Source organism: Lampetra planeri, chromosome 2 (assembly GCF_965212315.1).
Source record: "Lampetra planeri chromosome 2, kcLamPlan1.2.h2, whole genome shotgun sequence".
Classification (NCBI taxonomy): domain Eukaryota; kingdom Metazoa; phylum Chordata; class Hyperoartia; order Petromyzontiformes; family Petromyzontidae; genus Lampetra; species Lampetra planeri.
The window spans coordinates 27,768,810-27,787,323 of NC_136108.1; the positions used below are offsets into that span (position 1 = coordinate 27,768,810).

Here is an 18,514-nt window from a genome sequence, read left to right on the forward strand (position 1 = left end):
TTAGAGGACAGTCCAGGGAAGTTGTGGCCACTTGCTCCACAAGTGGAGCGTGAGGAGCAGCCCAAATTGTGACTGTGGCTACCGAAGTCAGACGATCGCCCATGTATCGCGACATTCACTCTGCCCCACCTGAAGCTATTAAGTGGATTGCTAACCTCGACATCAAACCACAGCTGCTTCTCCAGTCATACGAAGAAGATGGCCTGTCACACGTCCAGCTAGCCAGCGCAACCTCCTTTTCCTGAATATTCCTACAGTGGGTGATTGTTAGAGTAGCCAGTGAATGATATGGGAAGCCAGCGGAGGGAATGGCGATTGGTTTAGTTGTAAAGTTATTTTGAGTAAGAAATCTAAAAGCACTTTGTATCACGTAATATTTTTTAATCGAGGCATGCAAATTAACTTTTTCATGACATCTTTATTTTTATGTTAACAAATTTACAATTGTGGTCTAAAAGCCATAAAATGTCTCAGACTTTAAAATTTACCATCTGAGAAAAACACTTTTTTTCTTGCCCATGTCATAATAATTCAACACTTTCCCACGTTTTAAATATTTTTGTAACAATCGTTACTTTATAATTAATTGCATTGTGTTTGTGCTATAAAAACAGGAAGCGTTAATTAGAATTCACTCATTTGACAGGTGTTTTTGCTTCAAGTCTGCTACTTCTGCAGTAGACTTCAAAAACGCCCCATAATGAGAAGTAGAACATTTATTTTCTGCACATCTCAATGTAGGACCCTCCTGAAATTGACTTGAGTCTCAGCGGGGCATTCCTGAATAAATAATAGACGTAACGTTTTTATTTAGCTGTATAAAACATGAATCTTTTTGTAGTGTTGTGCCACTGCAAGATGGGTGCCTCCCTCATCATGAATCGTATTTTACGTCAATGCAATTAAATTCCGTGTGACTTGTCTTCTTGGTAAAGACTACATGGGCTTTACCACTTACATTCGACACCTGCTAGGTGTGACTATTAACATGTTTGTGTGTAACGTTCACTCGGCACGCATGTGGCTGAGCGCGTGAGGTGCTAATATCAATTTTGTCGTTATCACGTGCTGGAATCATGCAGCTTAATCAGCCGATGCCTGTTCATGCATACACACGCATGCATGTATACAGATGTGGGTTAAATTAGAAGCTTTCACTTCTGCAAGAGGTGCCTTGGTCACTAACCCGCATCCAACTGTTCAAGCAAGATGCAACCCAAACACCAAACATTTATTATCTCCATCATTAGACCTCCTTTGCCAGTACCAAAATATAATAATAGGGTTTTTCCCCTTTTTTCTGGCAACAAAACTGAAACCTTTTTACAAGGATTCATGTCTGCATTAACCACAATACTTGCGGTCAAAATGCAAAGAAAATTATCATAGTGTGTTTTTTGTTTGCATTTTGACTGCAAGTATTGTGGTTAATGCAGACATGAATCCTTGTAAAAAGGTTTAGGTTTTGTTGCCAGAAAAAAAGGGAAAAAACCTATTATTACTTCGTATCTCTTTACACACATATTTAGGCTGTCACCCAAGTTGTTCGAAATGGGGTTGAAGCTTCAGTGATGGGAAGATAGAATGATAAAGTTACAGTTTAGTTTAATGATTATGGAACTTCAGGGCTCTTACAGTAATGTCACTCCCATATATTGTGATACGTCATGCATGCAGTTATGTCATGGGAGTGTTTCGTCTAGCTCTCACGGATAATTAGTTTTTTCTCAACAATAAATTTACAAACTCGCATCAAATAGCCCTCGTACACATAGTCTCGGTGGCTATCACACCACATGAGCCAAGCATTATTGGCTTCCCGCTTTGGGTTGCATTTTCACTTCAACGGCATGCCGATGTTCTGAGCTGGGTCTGATCCATGAACCGTCCCTTTCAGCAAAAGCAACGCTGCCCAGTGCTGGAAGACCAGCTGGTGGACCTGGTGGTGGTCGCTATGGAGCGCTCGGAGACAGAGGAGGACCACTTGGACGACGGAGGCGCCAGCCAGCTGCTGTGGCAGCACCTGTCCAGCCAGCTCATCTTCTTTGTGCTCTTCCAGTTCGCAAGCTTCCCACACATGGTGCTCTCCCTCCACCAGAAGGTGCAGTGGCATTGTGTGTCACAATGCAAACTGGGCTTGTAAAGTGTCTGCATATTTCTGTGCCTCACGATGCCCTTAGACGGGGGACGCGAGGCTGGATTGTAGATTTGTGTGTTTGTGTACGTGTGTCTGTGGGGAGCGGTAGTGCAACGGTTAGCGTGCTGCGTTATGAATCCAGTGACCTGAGTTCAATGCCCACTCACGACCATCACCAGTGACGGTTATCTGTCTCGGTCATGGGCCTCCCTTAGGTCAATTCAGCCTCAAATTAGTATTTCTTGCTATGTGTAAACATTTGACACTGGGGAAGTAAAGGCAGCCAGGTGTGGTGCTGACCACCCACCTTGTGTGCTGTACTGGCCTTCATAGGTGCTCACTTACAGGACCTGTCCCAATAGTCTGTGTAAGCTATATGGGGGATCTTTGTCTTTGTGAGTACCTGTTGTGGTATGTGCATTTGTAAGACAAATCCTTTTGTGCTTGCATGTGGAAAGCAGTGATGTGGTTCTTGCACTTGGCTGTGATAATCTTCACCCAGGTTTCATTCACGTCACGCACGAAGCCCGCTGCCCCAATCCTCCTTTTGGTTAACTCAGACTGAAATGAGTACCTGTGTCTGTGCATGAATGTCAGCACTGAAGAGACAGCAGCAACTGGGCAGGGTGATCTTCACGCCATTCTCTTTGTCATGGCTACTTATAATAGCTGCTCACCAACAGATGTTTTTCCTCGACAGTGTAGAAGACTACGAATATTTAGGTTGTAATTCAGCAATGGACAATTATACTTGGAGCATGTTGAGTTGATATAGTTTAATATCACTCAATAAACACAAAGTTATTGGCACAAATGAACCGCAATACATTGCTGATCTCATCAGGGAGCATAAACCATCACGCGAACTCCTCGAAGCAGCTTTTGGCGAGCCATCGAACAAAGACAGCCACTGCATCGCGTACTTTTAGATGAGCTTTTGCAGCCGTCTGGAACGCTCTTCCTTCCGATACTAGGAAGTCTGGACCAATGCAATTTTAAATCTAGATTGAAAACTCATTTTTTTAGAACTGCTTTTTGAGTTAAATGTGTCCTTCCCCCACACCTCCATTTAGCATGATTGGCTACGTATGGTGCAAAAGAAGTTAAACATACATACAACACACCTTGTATAACACGGCCACATGTTTCGTCTGGTTACATTGTACATGTTTGTGTTGTATTTGTGTCTATTCCGTGTAGTTGGCTGGCCGTGGTTTGATCAAGGGCAGGGACCACCTCATGTGGGTGCTTCTGCAGTTCATCTCGGGCAGCATCCAGAAGAACGCTCTTGCCGACTTCCTCCCCGTCATGAAGCTCTTCGATCTCCTGTACCCTGAGAAGGAGGTGGGGTCCTGCTGCTGAAAGTACCTCGCTTTTGGTAGTCGTCTCATATTCGTGTCCCATTCATCCACGAAAGACTCGCCAAGTTCCGAGAGTTGTTTTTTTTCTGAATGAAGCTGCTTTTGGGAAGTTTGGCCAAATTCTTTGTTGAGTGCTGTCCATGTTGAAGTCAAGTGTATAAACCCTCACGTTTGGGGGATGACAATCGATGTCCACATAGGTGGGTTAGGAACCCACTCTTTGTACTGCTATCTACTCGCACTGCTGTCTTGCAACCCAGTATGTTTGGGAGTTTCACAACTTGGCATGATCTACCTGCCTTTGGCTCCAGAGTGCTGGATTACAGGTGTGTGTGTGTTCAACATCATGCCTCGTTTCCCATAACTGCTTTTTTCAGGAAGATTTTAGTTAATGTTCGACGAGTCTGTATTTTTCCTTGTCAGAGGAAACCAGAATTAAAGGGAGTAAAAGGAAAGTAGTTAAACTTAAAAGTTTGCACATGCATGTCATGAACCTACTTGCTGTATTGCCTCCTGTATTCTGACCACCTTACACTCCAGCAGTTCTGGTAATGAAATCTGTGTTGTCCATCAGCCTTTCCTCCATGTTACTGGATTACACGTGTTTATCACAGTGCCTGAAATTATACGGTGAAAATCAGTGTTTGAAATGTAGTTGTTACGTCATTCAATTTGTGAAAGGCAGTGTTGCCCTGTGCAGTGCATACCAGTGCCGGACATCAGCAAGCCCCAGTCGACGCACGCCTTTGCCATGACCTGCATCTGGATTCACCTCAACAAGAAAGCGCAAAGTGACAACTCCAAGCTGCAGATCCCCATCCCTCACTCCCTCAAGCTGCACCACGAGTAAGGGCACTGCCATCGCCCTGAATTCCCCACGATCGCTCCGCGAGCAAAGACACCCACGGAAGCTGGATCGGGAACACCGCCTCCGCTATTCTTGGAGTTCTTAGATTTCAAGGCTGGGGTCCGCATCCGGGCGATAATTTTGTGCGAACAAATGGCTCTCGTAGTCGCACAAATGAATCGCCTGCAACTGTTTTGTCCGCATCTGAGCGAGCAGTTGCGCAACAAGGGGCTTGTCTGGCGTGGCTAATGTATGTGCCTGGTCCATGCCCTTTATAACAAACCTCCACCCCCGGCCCTTTTTAAATCCTTTATATTAAGTTTGCGTGCTTGCTTGCTTGCTTAGGACCGTGCAAATCTTTCGGTCGTTTTTTAACCCACTTCCCGTGATCCAATCGAGCTGACATTTTCCACACAGACTCGTTGTGCCAGACAATTATTGTTCGTGAAAAAAAATTCCCAAAATTTTACACTTTTTAGGCAAAAAAAATGTATTTTACATATATTCAAATAGAACGCATTCATGGCTTTGGCTGAACGTCAGAGTGTAAGAGCCCAGAGCGTAACCCCTCCACAGGCCGTGGCGGAGTAGCGCAGTTGGTAGCGCCCTCGCTTCCCATGCCAAAGGTCGCGGGATCGATCCCCGCGTCCTCCACAGGCGAATATATTTTTAAATCCTTTATATTAAGTTCGCTTGCTTGCTTGATTGCGTGCTTGCTTTCTTGCTTACGACCGTGCAAATTTTTCGGTCGTTTTTTAACCCACTTCCCGTGATCCAATCGAGCTGACATTTTCCACACAGACTCATTGTGCGTGACAATTAATTTTAGTGAAATTTTTTTTCCAAAATGTTACACTGTTTAGGGAATTTTTTTAAAATATTTAATTACCAATTGCTTAATGCTGGCAGACAGTCATCTGACCCATAGGTGGCAGCCATCTCAAGCCAGAGGACGAGAGGACTCTAGCCGCCACGCATATAAAGGATTTAGAGTGAAAAACTTTGTTTTTACGGGTTCATTTTTAAATCCTTTATATTAAGTTTGCTTGCTTGCTTAGGACCGTGCAAATCTTTCGGTCGTTTTTTAACCCACTTCCCGTGATCCAATCGAGCTGACATTTTCCACACAGACTCGTTGTGCGTGACAATGAATGTTCGTGAAATTTTTTTTCCAAAATTTTACACTTTTTAGGACAAAAATATTATATTTATTTACCAATTGCTTAATGGTGCAATGCAATCATCTGACCCATAGGTGGCAGCTATCTCAAGCCAGAGGACGAGAGGACTCTAGCCGCCACGCATATAAAGGATTTATAGTGAAAAACTTTGTTTTTACGGGTTATACTTATTGCTGGTTAGCTCCACCCTCCACCCATGGTCAGGATTCTACCAAATCGATCATAGTTTGCGAATATGCACGTTCAGTTTTGTCGTAAGGTCGAGTAAGGGCTAATTTTAATTGGAAGAAAGCACGGACATGCAGCATTAATAATGACCTATGTATGACATCCCATTGGTAATGCCTTTGCACCGTGCTAATCACAATGAGTGGCGTGCCAATCGAGGGACAAAGTGCAGTAATGCACCTAATTTAAAATGCTATGGCTGGTGCAGTCGAGCAAGGCTTCAAGTCACTCATTCAATGTAGCTTTGTTAATAGATTCTAGTTTAAAAAAACAAAAAAATCTCCCCATCGCTGGAACAGTGACAGTCAAGTAAACTCAATTTTAGTTTTGCTTAAATACGTGGCACCTTCCTGTCACAAATTTGCCACTCAAAACACCATCACATCAATACTCGTAAACATAAAATTGAAAATCCTATACGATGAGAAAATCTACCCTGTGCTGTACAAAGAGCTGAGTATTTTACACGTGCACACCACAGTTTCTTGCAGCAGAGCCTGCGCAACAAGACCCTGACGATGACCGATTACAAGATCGCTCTGCTGTGCAACGCCTTCTCCACCAACTCGGAGTACTTCCCGCTGCCCATGGGCGTGCTGGTGGAGACCATCTACGGCAATGGCAAGTCCACGATCCCGCTGCCCGGCACGAGCTGCATTGCATCGGGCTCCACGTCGCCGCTGCCGATGAACCTGCTCGACTCGCTCACCGTCCACGCCAAGATGAGGTGTGACCCAACCCTCCTCCCCCCCGCTTCCCGCTCTCGTAACCTCTCCACTCGACTCACGGCCACGTTTTATTGCCGATCAAATATGTATGTGTGTGTACGTTGAACTTCTTTCGCACCGTACATAGCCAACCGTGCTCATTGGAGGTGTGGGGGAAGGACAACAAACTAAATACAAAAAGCAGTTATAAATAAATGAGTTTTCTGTCTATATTTAAAAGTGCGTACCTCCCGGTTGCTTCCTAATATCAGAAAGAAGAGCGTTCCAGACGGCTGCGGAAGTGCTTCTGAAAGCGCGCAATGCAGTGACCGTCTTTGTTCAATGGTTAGCCAAAATACCGCTGCAGCGAGGATGACCGGAATCCACGTGATGGTTTATGCTCCTTTACGAGAATACATCATAAGGTCGTGCTCATTGCACATAAAGTGCTTTCCACAGATGGACCGTAATGCCTTGCTGATCTCATTTTCATGTAGTCTCTTGTGTATTTGTTGACTTTCATTTTCTGTATTGTTTATCACCTCTAAGGAGATGTTTACGTATTATTCACATGCATTGTAAATAATCAATGATTAATTGCACAAATCAATGCATACATTGGGAGCGTACTTAATTTGTGAATCGTTATGTGCTTGGTATCTACAAACGAACAACGGTTTGATTAGTGTTGGGGTTGTCTCTTGCTGGTACCCATCGGTGTTGCAGCTTGATCCACAGCATCGCCACCCGTGTCATCAAGCTCGCGCACGCCAAGTCCACCATCGCTCTGGCTCCGGCCCTCGTGGAGACCTACAGCCGCCTGCTGGTCTACATGGAGATTGAGTCTCTGGGCATCAAAGGCTTCATCAGTAAGCTCTTGCCTGATTTGAGTCTTTGACCACATGTTATTGTGTTTAGGGATTGGGCTGCACAACTATGTTGGATCTGGCAGAAGGAAGCAAGCAATGATGGTTTACGATGGCATCACTGGCATTGGCTGTCTTTATATTTGACTCTAGCTTGCACACACAAAAATGTGCGTGACATTTATCGTCCAAATTATGTGTTAAGACAAATCATTAACAGAAGTCCTATGATACTGATGTTGTCATTGTGTTTATGCTCTGGAGAACAGGAGATCGATGATCGATGCTCGTTTGCCGGGTTGATAACATTCGTCGTGATTTCTTATTAAACAGAGTAGACCGCGTGCGGGCTGCTATCATCCGCGTTGTCATTGATGTGGACCAATGCCTTACTGTGGGACAGGCCAGTTGCTGCCCAACGTGTTCAAATCACACGCATGGGGCATCCTGCACACGCTGCTGGAGATGTTCAGCTATCGCATGCACCACATCCAGCCGCACTATCGTGTGCAGCTGCTCAGCCACCTGCACTCGCTCGCAGCCGTGCCGCAGACCAACCAGAACCAGCTGCATCTCTGGTACGATACGATTTTCTATTGCAGGTCTTTTCATGATCCATCAACATTATCCACAATTCTCACCTCGATTAATCCAAACACTGCATTATAGGCATCCTCTGCCAATGCTCAGCTAAATGGTGCTTGAATTTGTTCAAGATTTGAAGCTTTCGTGACTGCAATGATTCAAACTCTTAGGTTTTTTCGGTAAAGTCACATAGGTAAAAAATATATTTTTTAAAATAATAATAAATGAAAATAAATCAATTAAATCACGACGTTTCGGAGGCAACACAAGCTTCCTTCATCAGGTGTCAAAAGGCACAGCAAAATAACTGGCTACACCTGATGAAGGAAGCTTGCGTTGCCTCCGAAACGTCGTGATTTAATTGATTTATTTTCATTTATTATTTTATTTACATTCTTTTTTAACTACGTGACTTTACCGAAAAAACCTAAGAGCTTGAATTTGTGTTCGTATTCCAGCCGTTTGGTGTGTTGAGCTCTCTTATCGCTTCTCCCGATCTGCTGTACTTGTGCCTGGCGGCAGCGTCGAGAGCACAGCGCTACGTCTCATATCAGGGCTGGGCAGCTCCGAGGTGCAGCCTCAGCTGTCGCGATTCCTCAACGACCCCAAGCAGCTGCTCTCCACCGAGTCGGAGGAGTTGAACAGAGCTCTCATCCTGACTCTTGCGAGAGCCACGCACGTGACGGGTACCACCGCCGAAGCACTCGCCTCCACATTTGCACGCACTCAATGTCATTGGAGGGCTTACATGGACGGCAGTCGACCAGCTTGGCAGACACCACTTATATTTGTACTGTATACAGCTGCGGTGGTGAGATGTTAACTACCTCGCCTGGTGTACAGGAGGTTATGGGTTTGATCCCAACCCCGACACCATTATATATATTTGGAGTTTGCTTGTTTTCCCCGTAGTTGCGTGGAGTTTTCTCCGGTTTTTCCCTCCACATTTAGAAACATGCTTTTAGATTATTTGGCTGCTATGAATTTCTACAATGGTAAGCCACTTTGTTGAGCTTTCATTTGTGGCCTGGTTGCTTCTGAAAAAGGGCTATGGAGCTCAGTGGGCCTCACCTGGTAAAATACATATAATAGTTTAATTTGTGCTCTTCTTTCTTTCCTTGCATGGGTTGGCCGCTGAAACTTCCTTCATCTCTCTTGGTATCATGACTGCTGGTATCATGACTGCTTAGTATTTAACTCCTTCAGGCCATTTCTTAGAATCCGTGGTTTTTAGAAAACGTAATCTGCTATTGTTACTGTCATCATGATCCAACCTTCATTTAATTTTCCATTTGCTGGCCTCTTACATTTTTTACTTTAAGCCCTCTGCTTAGCACGTTACAATATAATTCGATTTCTGTCATTATTAGCATTGTTAGTGCTTTTTTGTTGTATTCGATGTCAGATTTTAAACTGATTACAACCACATGGACTCAACATTGTAAATGATTAACGAATATGATATTGCTGTACAATATGCTCAATAGGTGAGACTGAAACTATAGTTACGTTTGGTTGTAGCGGTCGGCAGTGGACGGTCCTTTTCATGTGCATTGAAGGGATTATTTTTGTTTTTCAAAAAACATTTCTCATAGATGCTGTCCGAGGAACAGCCAATAGCCAGGTAGAATATTCACTTCAATAAGGATTTCTAATTGAATTATGAATAGCAGTGTTTATTTTGTAATTGTTGATACTAAAACAAGTAAATATTTTACAAATGTGTAAAATATTTATCTTTGGTGTCAAAGATCAAGCAACTATATAAAATGCATTGAAAATTAGTTGTTTGCACTTCATTTTTGCTTATGAAATTTAATCAAACTTTGCAACAAAGGACAAACTGCAAAGTTTAAATTTGTCAAAGATGACAAAGCAAGAAAAATAATGATAGTGTACACCATATGAGAATATATGATATATATGCAGTGTTATCTGATGAAGGCAATGGAATTGCATTTTTTCAGTGTATTTTTATTGGAAATCAATATCAGAATCTTTATACCGGAGGAATCCGATGGGCTATGAAACTCTTTTTCACAGATGTCCAGTAATGGTGGGCGGGTCAGCAAGTTGCAACAACAAACAATACAAAGAACGGCAGGAGTAAATATTGATAAAAAGTTTGGGAGGTACGGCTAATTTTGTTGATAACTACAAAGTTGGAAGGAACCGGTCAAGCGTTGTCATGGTGTTGAAAATGCATCACCATCGAAACAACATTCAGAGGCAGGCCTTTTGCAATTGACATTGTAATGAAATGTACCGAATGATTTAATTTTCATTTAATTGAAGTGCAAATTCTGATGTTGTATCCCTCCAGAGAAACATATCCTCTCAAGTTCAGAGTCTGTGTCTGGGACCTGGTGCAAGGACATTCTACAGGCCATCATGACCCTGACGCCACACAACTGGGCATCCCACACACTCAGCTGCTTCCCTCCTCCCCTCCAGGTCATCACCATTGCTTTCCTCTCCAGTTCAGCAAGTTCACTCATCGTGACGTAAACCAATAATCCTGTGCTTAGGAGGCAATACCTGGTGCATTTCCCAAGTCCACCTGTGCTGCTAAGTACCCATGTAATGGTTGTATATCGATTCTAGATTTGAAGCTTTCGTGACTGCAAGGATTCATATTCTTAGGTTTTTTCGGTAAATTCACGTAGGTAAAAAATGTAAATTAAGATTAATAAAAGTAAAATAAAAAGAGATAAAAAATCACGACGTTTCGGAGGCAACACAAGCTTCCGTCTTCAGGTGGAAACGTCACAGCACGATAGCTGTATCAAGTCTTCAGGTGGAACCGTCACAGCACGATAGCTGTATCAAGTAACTCTTACTTGATTTGATACAACAAAAAATTAAAATTAATAAAAGTAAAATAAAATAAAAATCACGACGTTTCGGAGGCAACACAAGCTTCCGTCTTCAGGTGGAACCGTCACAGCACGATAGCTGTATCAAGTCTTCAGGTGGAACCGTCACAGCACGATAGCTGTATCAAGTAACTCTTACTTGATTTGATACAACAAAAAATTTAAATTAATAAAAGTAAAATAAAAAATAAAATAAAAATCACGACGTTTCGGAGGCAACACAAGCTTCCGTCTTCAGGTGGAACCGTCACAGCACGATAGCTGTATCAAGTCTTCAGGTGGAACCGTCACAGCACGATAGATGTATCAAGTAACTCTTACTTGATTTGATACAACAAAAAATTTAAATTAATAAAAGTAAAATAAAAAATAAAATAAAAATCACGACGTTTCGGAGGCAACACAAGCTTCCGTCTTCAGGTGGAACCGTCACAGCACGATTGCTGTATCAAGTGACGGTTCCACCTGAAGACGGAAGCTTGTGTTGCCTCCGAAACGTCGTGATTTTTATTTTATTTTTTATTTTACTTTTATTAATTTTAATTTTTTACCTACGTGACTTTACCGAAAAAACCTAAGAATATGGTTGTATATCGAGTAGATTCATGAACCTGTATGCGTGCAACTCATATGTGTGGTTTTGCTCCCGCATGGTAAATGCTCCTTGACAATTAATTAGCCAAGTGTGCCATTGCAGGACCCTTGTGCTGAAAATGGGGTCCCGATCCGCTGGTTGAAATGTTACATTTGTATGGCAATAATTGTTGCGTGGAACATCCCACTGTTGGCTTAGGGCCACTAATGGAGTTGAGTAATGAGGCACTTTGAGCCGACTTACATTCATACATTTGTAAGTGTGTGTGTGTGTTGAACTTCTTTCACACCGTATGAAGCCAGCCGTGCTAAACGGGAGGTGCGGGGGTATGAACAACAAACTAAACACAAAAAGCAGTCGCTGTCAGCAAGTTAAGTAACAATTATGTGTGACCTGTACAACATGATTTTAACAATGTCATTGTGTCTTGCTGCTGTTTACAGATTAGCCACTCAAAAGTCAGTGATTCTAATTTAAAGCTTTCGTGACTGCAGGGATTCATCTTCTTGGTTCTTTCGGTAAAGTCACATAGAAGGGAAGTAATAAAATAATAAAAATAAAACATATTTTATTATGTTTTATTAATAATAAAAATGTTTTACAATGTTTTATTTCTATTATTTAATTATTTCCCTTCTACATGACTCTACCGAAAGAACCAAGTAGATCAGTGATTCTATGCGAATAATGGACTGGGTCGTCCCCCCACCCAACCTTCTGACCGGCAGTTTTAACGGGGGCAACCTTCCGATCGCGAGCCCTGCGCCTTCACCACGGCGCCCGCCCCCGTGCTCCCCGTCGGGGGAATGATCTTGTGTAATTTGTGTCCGTGCCCTCCCACAGGCATTCTTCAAGCAGAACTCGGTGCCGCAGGAGAACCGCGTGAATCTCAAGAAGAACGTGGAGGAGGAGTACCGCAAGTGGAAGGCCATGACGAGTGAGAACGACCTCGTCAACCACTTCACGGCGCCCGGCTCCTCCCCGCTCTTCCTCTGTCTCCTCTGGAAGATGCTTCTGGAGTCGGACCACATCCGCCTGGTCACGTACAAGTGAGCAATGCGCTCGCCCTGTTTGGGTGCCCCCTCTGAGTCACCCGTGCGCAAAGAGGGGGGAAGACTCGATTCACAAGCACGCGGTTTCCGTTTTGTTGACGCGCGCCTCGGTTGTGCGTCCCCCCAGGCTGTCTTAGCTCTTGCTTAGAACATCCAGCAACACGGAAACGTTCGTTAATTGACCTTGCTTTGCTGATGGGATTGAGAAAAGTTAAAACTAGTAAAGGGTTTTTTTTTTCTGAAATAAAAGTCGCTTGTAAAAATGCCCATTGTGCAGTGAAACATTCCTTTACAGAAAGACCCAAAGAATATGAATTCATTTTCCTCCTGTCTGCATGTCTATGTTTACATAGCTAAATCTATTTGCATCTTTTGGACGAGGCAAGCTGTCTAATTGGGGAGGGGGGTGTGTTCAATAATCTCAGGTTAACTTTTAATCAGAGCATTTACGATTCCACTTGCCTTAAACGTCCGTGCATGCAACCGTGAGAATGTCATTGCTACTTTGTGGTGCACGGTGCCTATTGCTGACAGCGTCGTTGTTGTTGGTGTTGTCGTACGGGCAGGGTGCTGGAGAGGATCGGAGCACGTGCCCTCGCCGCTCACGTGCGAATGTTCGCAGACTTCCTTGTCTACGAGTTCTCCACGTCCGTGGGCGGGCAGCAGGTGAACCGTTGGATCGAGATCCTCAACGACATGGTGTGGAAGTACAACATTGTCACCCTTGACCGCCTCGTCCTCTGCCTGGTAAGAGCTCAAGAGGGCCGGTGATGGGCACACCCTATCACACTTGAGTGACCGTTTAAAGGAATACACAATCCAATTATGAGCGGCTGTTGTCGTGTAGGTGTGTCCTCTAGGTTTTGTGTCCCAGGATCTCTGACAAGTATGAAGCTTTATCAATAAGCAAGATAATTTTAGAATATAGAGTCCAGTGATGTTACTGAAACATATAGGAGTCGTGTGGTAGTGACATCAATAGTGTTTTATAATGGCATGACTAACCAAAATATAAACATCTCGGAGTATGCAGATGATGCAGGTTTATTTGCGCTGACATTGGCTGGTTCGCTGCAGCTATTTGTAAGTCTTAGGTACTTGGACTAGACATTGGAGCCTTCAGGTGATCTAAGAAAAACTCAGTCGATGGCAAGAGAATGGTTGTTATTTATAGTTATTATTTATGCAAGATAATGGTACCCAGTTCATTCGCGGCATCTTACTTTCATCAACGACCATGGCCGATCCGCCAATAAAACGACCGCTTCCTCTCACCAACCAACACAGGCGCTGCGCTGCCACGAGGGGAACGAGGCACAGGTGTGCTTCTTCATCATCCAGCTCCTGCTGCTCAAGCCCAGCGACTTCCGTAATCGCGTCAACGACTTCGTCAAGGAGAACTCGCCCGAGCACTGGCTCCAGAACGACTGGCACGCCAAGCACATGAGCTACCACAAGGTGGCGTTTGTGCGTTTTGATGGGGCTTGGCGGGACTCTTTGTTAGTGGGCTTACGGTTTGTGCACCGCGCTATAAATCCAATAGTTGCGTTCGATCCAGACCGTGGATAATATCGGTACCAAGTGGTATCCGACCCTGTTATTGGGTCTTCCCGTAGGTTGAATCATCCATAACATGAGTCGCTAGTGTGATGCATAAACCTGAGTACTGGGGATACGAGGCTAACTGGGTGTGATGCTGACAGTATATTTTTGGAGAATTTTTTTTTAATCCAAATAATAAAAATGCGTGTCTCATAATTCGTACTGCTGCCATGTGATAACGATGGCAACCCCTAGGCTTACACGGTGCCCTCTCCCCGTGCGGTTCTAGAAATACCCAGAAAAGCTGTACTTCGAGGGCCTGGCAGAGCAGGTGAACCCACCCGTGGCTATGCAGCCACAGTACCTGCCCATCTACTTTGGCAACGTTTGCCTGCGGTTTCTCCCCGTCTTCGACATCGTCATCCACCGCTTCCTGGAGCTGCCGCCCGTCGCAAAGTCCCTCGAGACGCTTCTCGACCACCTTGGCGGCCTCTACAAGTTTCACGGTGACGCGGGTTTCCAGCTGAAGCGGAGGGGATTTTAGGGCTTGTAGATGAGCAATAGTTTAATAATGATGACAAATTGTCCCTCCGCTCAAATGAGCATTGGCCACTGTTCACCTTCATTGGTCGTCCAGAGATAGTGGTGAAATGTTCACATTGTGGTACTTGTTTTTATCAAATTGGTACGTATATTATCAATCCCCGGATAAATTACTGACTGGGCGACCTTTATTTGAACTCAAATCCTCCTGTGAGTTGAGTGCTCCTGTTGAGCCTTGCAGCCAGATAATGATACTATCCATTATCCGGCAAAGCCTCGCTGACTACCAACATTATTTTTAAAGGGGATCCTTCTTAGCAATTTGTTGGCTGGTTTCTATCTACTGATGTACATATCAACTGCCACGTTACCATGGATACATATTGCTTTAATATTGTATATCTAAGCAACACAGTACCATATTGATGTTTGCGTCGCGTCTTCCTTTCAACAATAAATGGTTTATTGTGCATGCTCCATACATTGTTTTTGCTTGCGCGCTGACCAGTGTGTGCCCTTGGCTTTCTATCCCACAGATCGTCCCATCACGTACCTCTACAACACCTTCCACTACTACGAGCGCAAGCTGCGGGAGCAGCCGAGCCTGAAGCGCAAGCTGGTGCAGACGGTGCTCGGCTCGCAGAAGGATAACCGCCCGCAGGGCTGGTGCCTGAGCGAGATGTACCTCAACTCCCGTCGGGAGGGATCGTGGACGCCCGATGACTCCTACTACTGCAAGCTCATGGCGCGGCTCGTAGACAATATCCTTGCCGCCCGCAGTGGGATCTTATGGAAAGAAATTGTGTTTCCCTTCACTGGCGTAAAAATGCCACTTACAAAGCTGATAAACTGAACTAAAACTAAACTTTAGTTTTTTTTAAGCATGGACGGCCCACTGAGCTATATAGCTCTATTTGTCAGAAGCGACCTGGCCACAAACGATAGCCCACCAAAGTGGCTTATCGTGTGGAAATGTATTACAGTCAAAAACTCTAAACGAAAGGTTGATTTTAAATGTGAAGGGAAACACCGGAGGACCCGGACAAAAATCCATGCGACCACAGGGAGGACATGCAAACTCCAAATAAGCATCTTCTTAGGTTTTTTCGGTAAAGTCACGTAGAAAGTAAAATAAAATAAAAACAAAAATCACGACGTTTCGGAGGCAACACAAGTCTCCGTCATCAGGTGGGACCGTCACAGCCAGATTAGCTGTATCAAGTGAGGCAATGATTCAAGATGTAATCCCTTAAAAGCGAGTTGAGGGGGGAGGGAGAGGGAGGGGGGAGCTCATCAGACTATGGTAGCCAATGAAAGGAACGTATCGGGAGGGAGGGGGGGCGAGGCCAAAAGGGTGGGCGATGGACGTGGAAGCGCTTGTGCGCAAGCGGCCAATTACTGCACACGCCAACACAATGGAGCGATTGTGCGCAAGCGGCCAGCCACTGCACCCGCCAACACAATGGGCAGAGAGGAGGAGGGGAGGTCTAATACACATGATAGACAAAAGAACGAAAATGATGATGGGTACAAACTTAGGGGGAGCTCATCAGACTATGGTAGCCAATGAATGGAACGTATCGGGAGGGAGGGGGCGGGGGGGGGGCGAGGCCAAAAGGGTGGGCGACGGACGTGGAAGCGCTTGTGCGCAAGCGGCCAATTACTGCACACGCCAACACAATGGAGAGAGAGGGGGAGGGGGGGTCTGATACACATGATAGACAAAAGAACGAAAATGCCCATGTTTATACCAATGCTGGCTGAACAATGAAGAGAGTACTGTTAAAATAACTGGGGATGGTAACACTCGGTAAAGTACAGTAAAATAGTGCCTGTCAGATAAGATGGTCCAAAAAATGTGTGATTAAGTCTTTTTTGCGTGGTTGATAACATCTTTCCAATGATTACTAAGTTTGTACCCATCATCACGGTTGAAATTGTCTGTGTTTGTATATTTGTATGGCTTCGTGTACAAACCTTTGATGGTAGCCGGGAGGTTTGCAGAGAACCTTGGTCTCGGAAAAGACAATTTCATGAGAGCCCACCGAGTTGTTGCAATGATCGGCCACGGCAGAAGAATCAGTTCTGCCGTGTTTCAGATCTGACTTGTGCTCGCGGACACGATCAGAAACATGACGTTTCGTTTCTCCAATGTAGCAATCACCACAAATGCAACTCAATTTGTAGACTCCAGGATACAAACTGTAAGTCAGGAACGACATCCTTCACAGATGGAATCAGATCACGGATTTTATGCACTGTACTGAATCGGACTTGGATCTTATGTTTGTTTAGAATTTTGGAGATATTTTTGGTCACGCCAGCTATGTATGGTAACGTGATGGTTTTGGTCGGAGTTTCATGTGGCTGTTTCTGTGTGGTGGGAGAGACAGCTTGGCGGATAGTACGGTCAGAGTATCCGTTCATCCTGAGGGCCCGATGTACATGTCTTAATTCACCGGTCAGGTGGTGTTTGTCAGAAATGCCATGTGCTCTGTGGTATAGCGTTTTGATGAGAGAGTTCTTTTGAGATGGGTGGTGGTGGGAATCCGGTTTCAAGTAGGAGTCTGTGTGGGTGGCTTTTCTGTAGACAGAATGTCCCAAGGAACCGTCAGGACTCCTCTCAAACAGAATATCCAAGAATGGTAGTTTACCGTCTTTCTCCACTTCCATGGTGAATCTGATGGATGGGTGTCTAGAATTGATGTGGTCCAAGAAGTGGTTCAATGCTGGGAGGCCATGTGGCCAGATGACGAAAGTGTCATCCACATATCTCTTCCACAGGGAAGGACGCAGGGTGGATGTCTGGATGGCGTCTGATTCAAACTTTTCCATGAATATGTTGGCTATAACTGGTGACAAAGGGGAGCCCATAGGGGTACCCTCATTCTGTTTGTAGCAGCAGGTGTCAGGGTTGGGATTGAACCCACAACCTCCGGTATACCAGGCGAGGTAGTTAACATCTCGGCACCGCAGCACTCTCTAATTTTGCATTTACCTTGTGGCGCACGGACAGCTGCGATGGGGGGGGGGGGTCCCTGCTTGAGTAGACTGCAGGGGGGCATTGGAATGGTTCAGATGAGATCCAACGTAAGGTCTATTCAGTTGCTAAGGCATTTAAGCACCCTAGAAAGGCAAATCCTTAGTCTTGTCTGATTTTTATTTGTCTATCTCCCATAGGCATATTTCGTTTTCTGAAGCATCGAGGTAATTTATAAATGTATTAAATAGCTAGGTGGCACTGTGGCAATGCTTAACCTGTGATTGTCAAAATGAGTACCTCTTTGACTAATCTGCAACAGGTTTTATGTAGTGTAATTGGTCTCCCATAGGAAAGTGGAATATCCACCATTATTTCAGAGCCCCCCCCATCAGTGAGGAGCACCGTTGCACACTTGTATCAGTAAGATCACACTTTGAGTTAAGTTTATCAACAAGTTAGAACCCTCTTGAGTTACCCATTGTCACACAGAATGCTTGAACAGGCAGTTGTCAAACTCGCGTACGAGGTGCACTCCTTTAACCACGCGCCGCACCGATGGCCGGCAAGTCCCCGGGCCCATTCCCGAACTGCGACTGGCGCTTCAACGAGTTCCCGAACCCTGCTGCGCACGCGCTGCACGTCACCTGCGTGGAGCTCATGGCTCTCGCCGTCCCGGCCAAGGACGTGGGCAACGCCCTCGTCAACGTCGTGCTCAAGAGGTGGGTCACTAGCAGCGGGGGTGGCGGAGGTGGCCGGTGGGCCAGTCCTCCTGGCTCGGAGGGAGGAAGCCACGTGCGCGTCGGGGGCGCCGAACCAGCTCCGCCGAGCTGCAGAGTTATTCGATGAGCAGCGTTCTGATTCGTTGATGCGATCGCATCTTGAGATGCTTTGTAAAAGCTTGAGACATGCCGGGAGACTGGTGGTTAGTGAGACTGTCGGGTGCATATGTAGCTACCGCAGCGTGGTCGGGGGCTATTGCAGATGGCGGGGTCTCAACAATAGCCTTTTGAC

The 18,514-nt window shown here is 45.1% G+C and overlaps 1 protein-coding gene across 2 annotated transcripts in view; it reads left to right on the forward strand.

Moving 5' to 3' along the window:
- MED23 (mediator complex subunit 23) overlaps nucleotides 1-18,514 on the forward strand; it is a 39,609-nt gene that overhangs the window by 12,623 nt on the left and 8,472 nt on the right. The window contains exons 11-24 of one of the 2 annotated variants that reach the window (XM_078611616.1): nucleotides 1,898-2,101; nucleotides 3,338-3,481; nucleotides 4,184-4,344; nucleotides 6,236-6,481; nucleotides 7,188-7,330; nucleotides 7,731-7,905; nucleotides 8,435-8,598; nucleotides 10,236-10,366; nucleotides 12,227-12,432; nucleotides 13,002-13,182; nucleotides 13,723-13,893; nucleotides 14,267-14,483; nucleotides 15,057-15,281; nucleotides 18,057-18,222. In XM_078611616.1, coding sequence (XP_078467742.1) covers nucleotides 1,898-2,101; nucleotides 3,338-3,481; nucleotides 4,184-4,344; nucleotides 6,236-6,481; nucleotides 7,188-7,330; nucleotides 7,731-7,905; nucleotides 8,435-8,598; nucleotides 10,236-10,366; nucleotides 12,227-12,432; nucleotides 13,002-13,182; nucleotides 13,723-13,893; nucleotides 14,267-14,483; nucleotides 15,057-15,281; nucleotides 18,057-18,222 — 2,534 coding nt within the window. The remainder of the gene's footprint in view (nucleotides 1-1,897; nucleotides 2,102-3,337; nucleotides 3,482-4,183; nucleotides 4,345-6,235; nucleotides 6,482-7,187; nucleotides 7,331-7,730; nucleotides 7,906-8,434; nucleotides 8,599-10,235; nucleotides 10,367-12,226; nucleotides 12,433-13,001; nucleotides 13,183-13,722; nucleotides 13,894-14,266; nucleotides 14,484-15,056; nucleotides 15,282-18,056; nucleotides 18,223-18,514) is intronic. The other variant, XM_078611623.1, reaches the window with a different exon arrangement.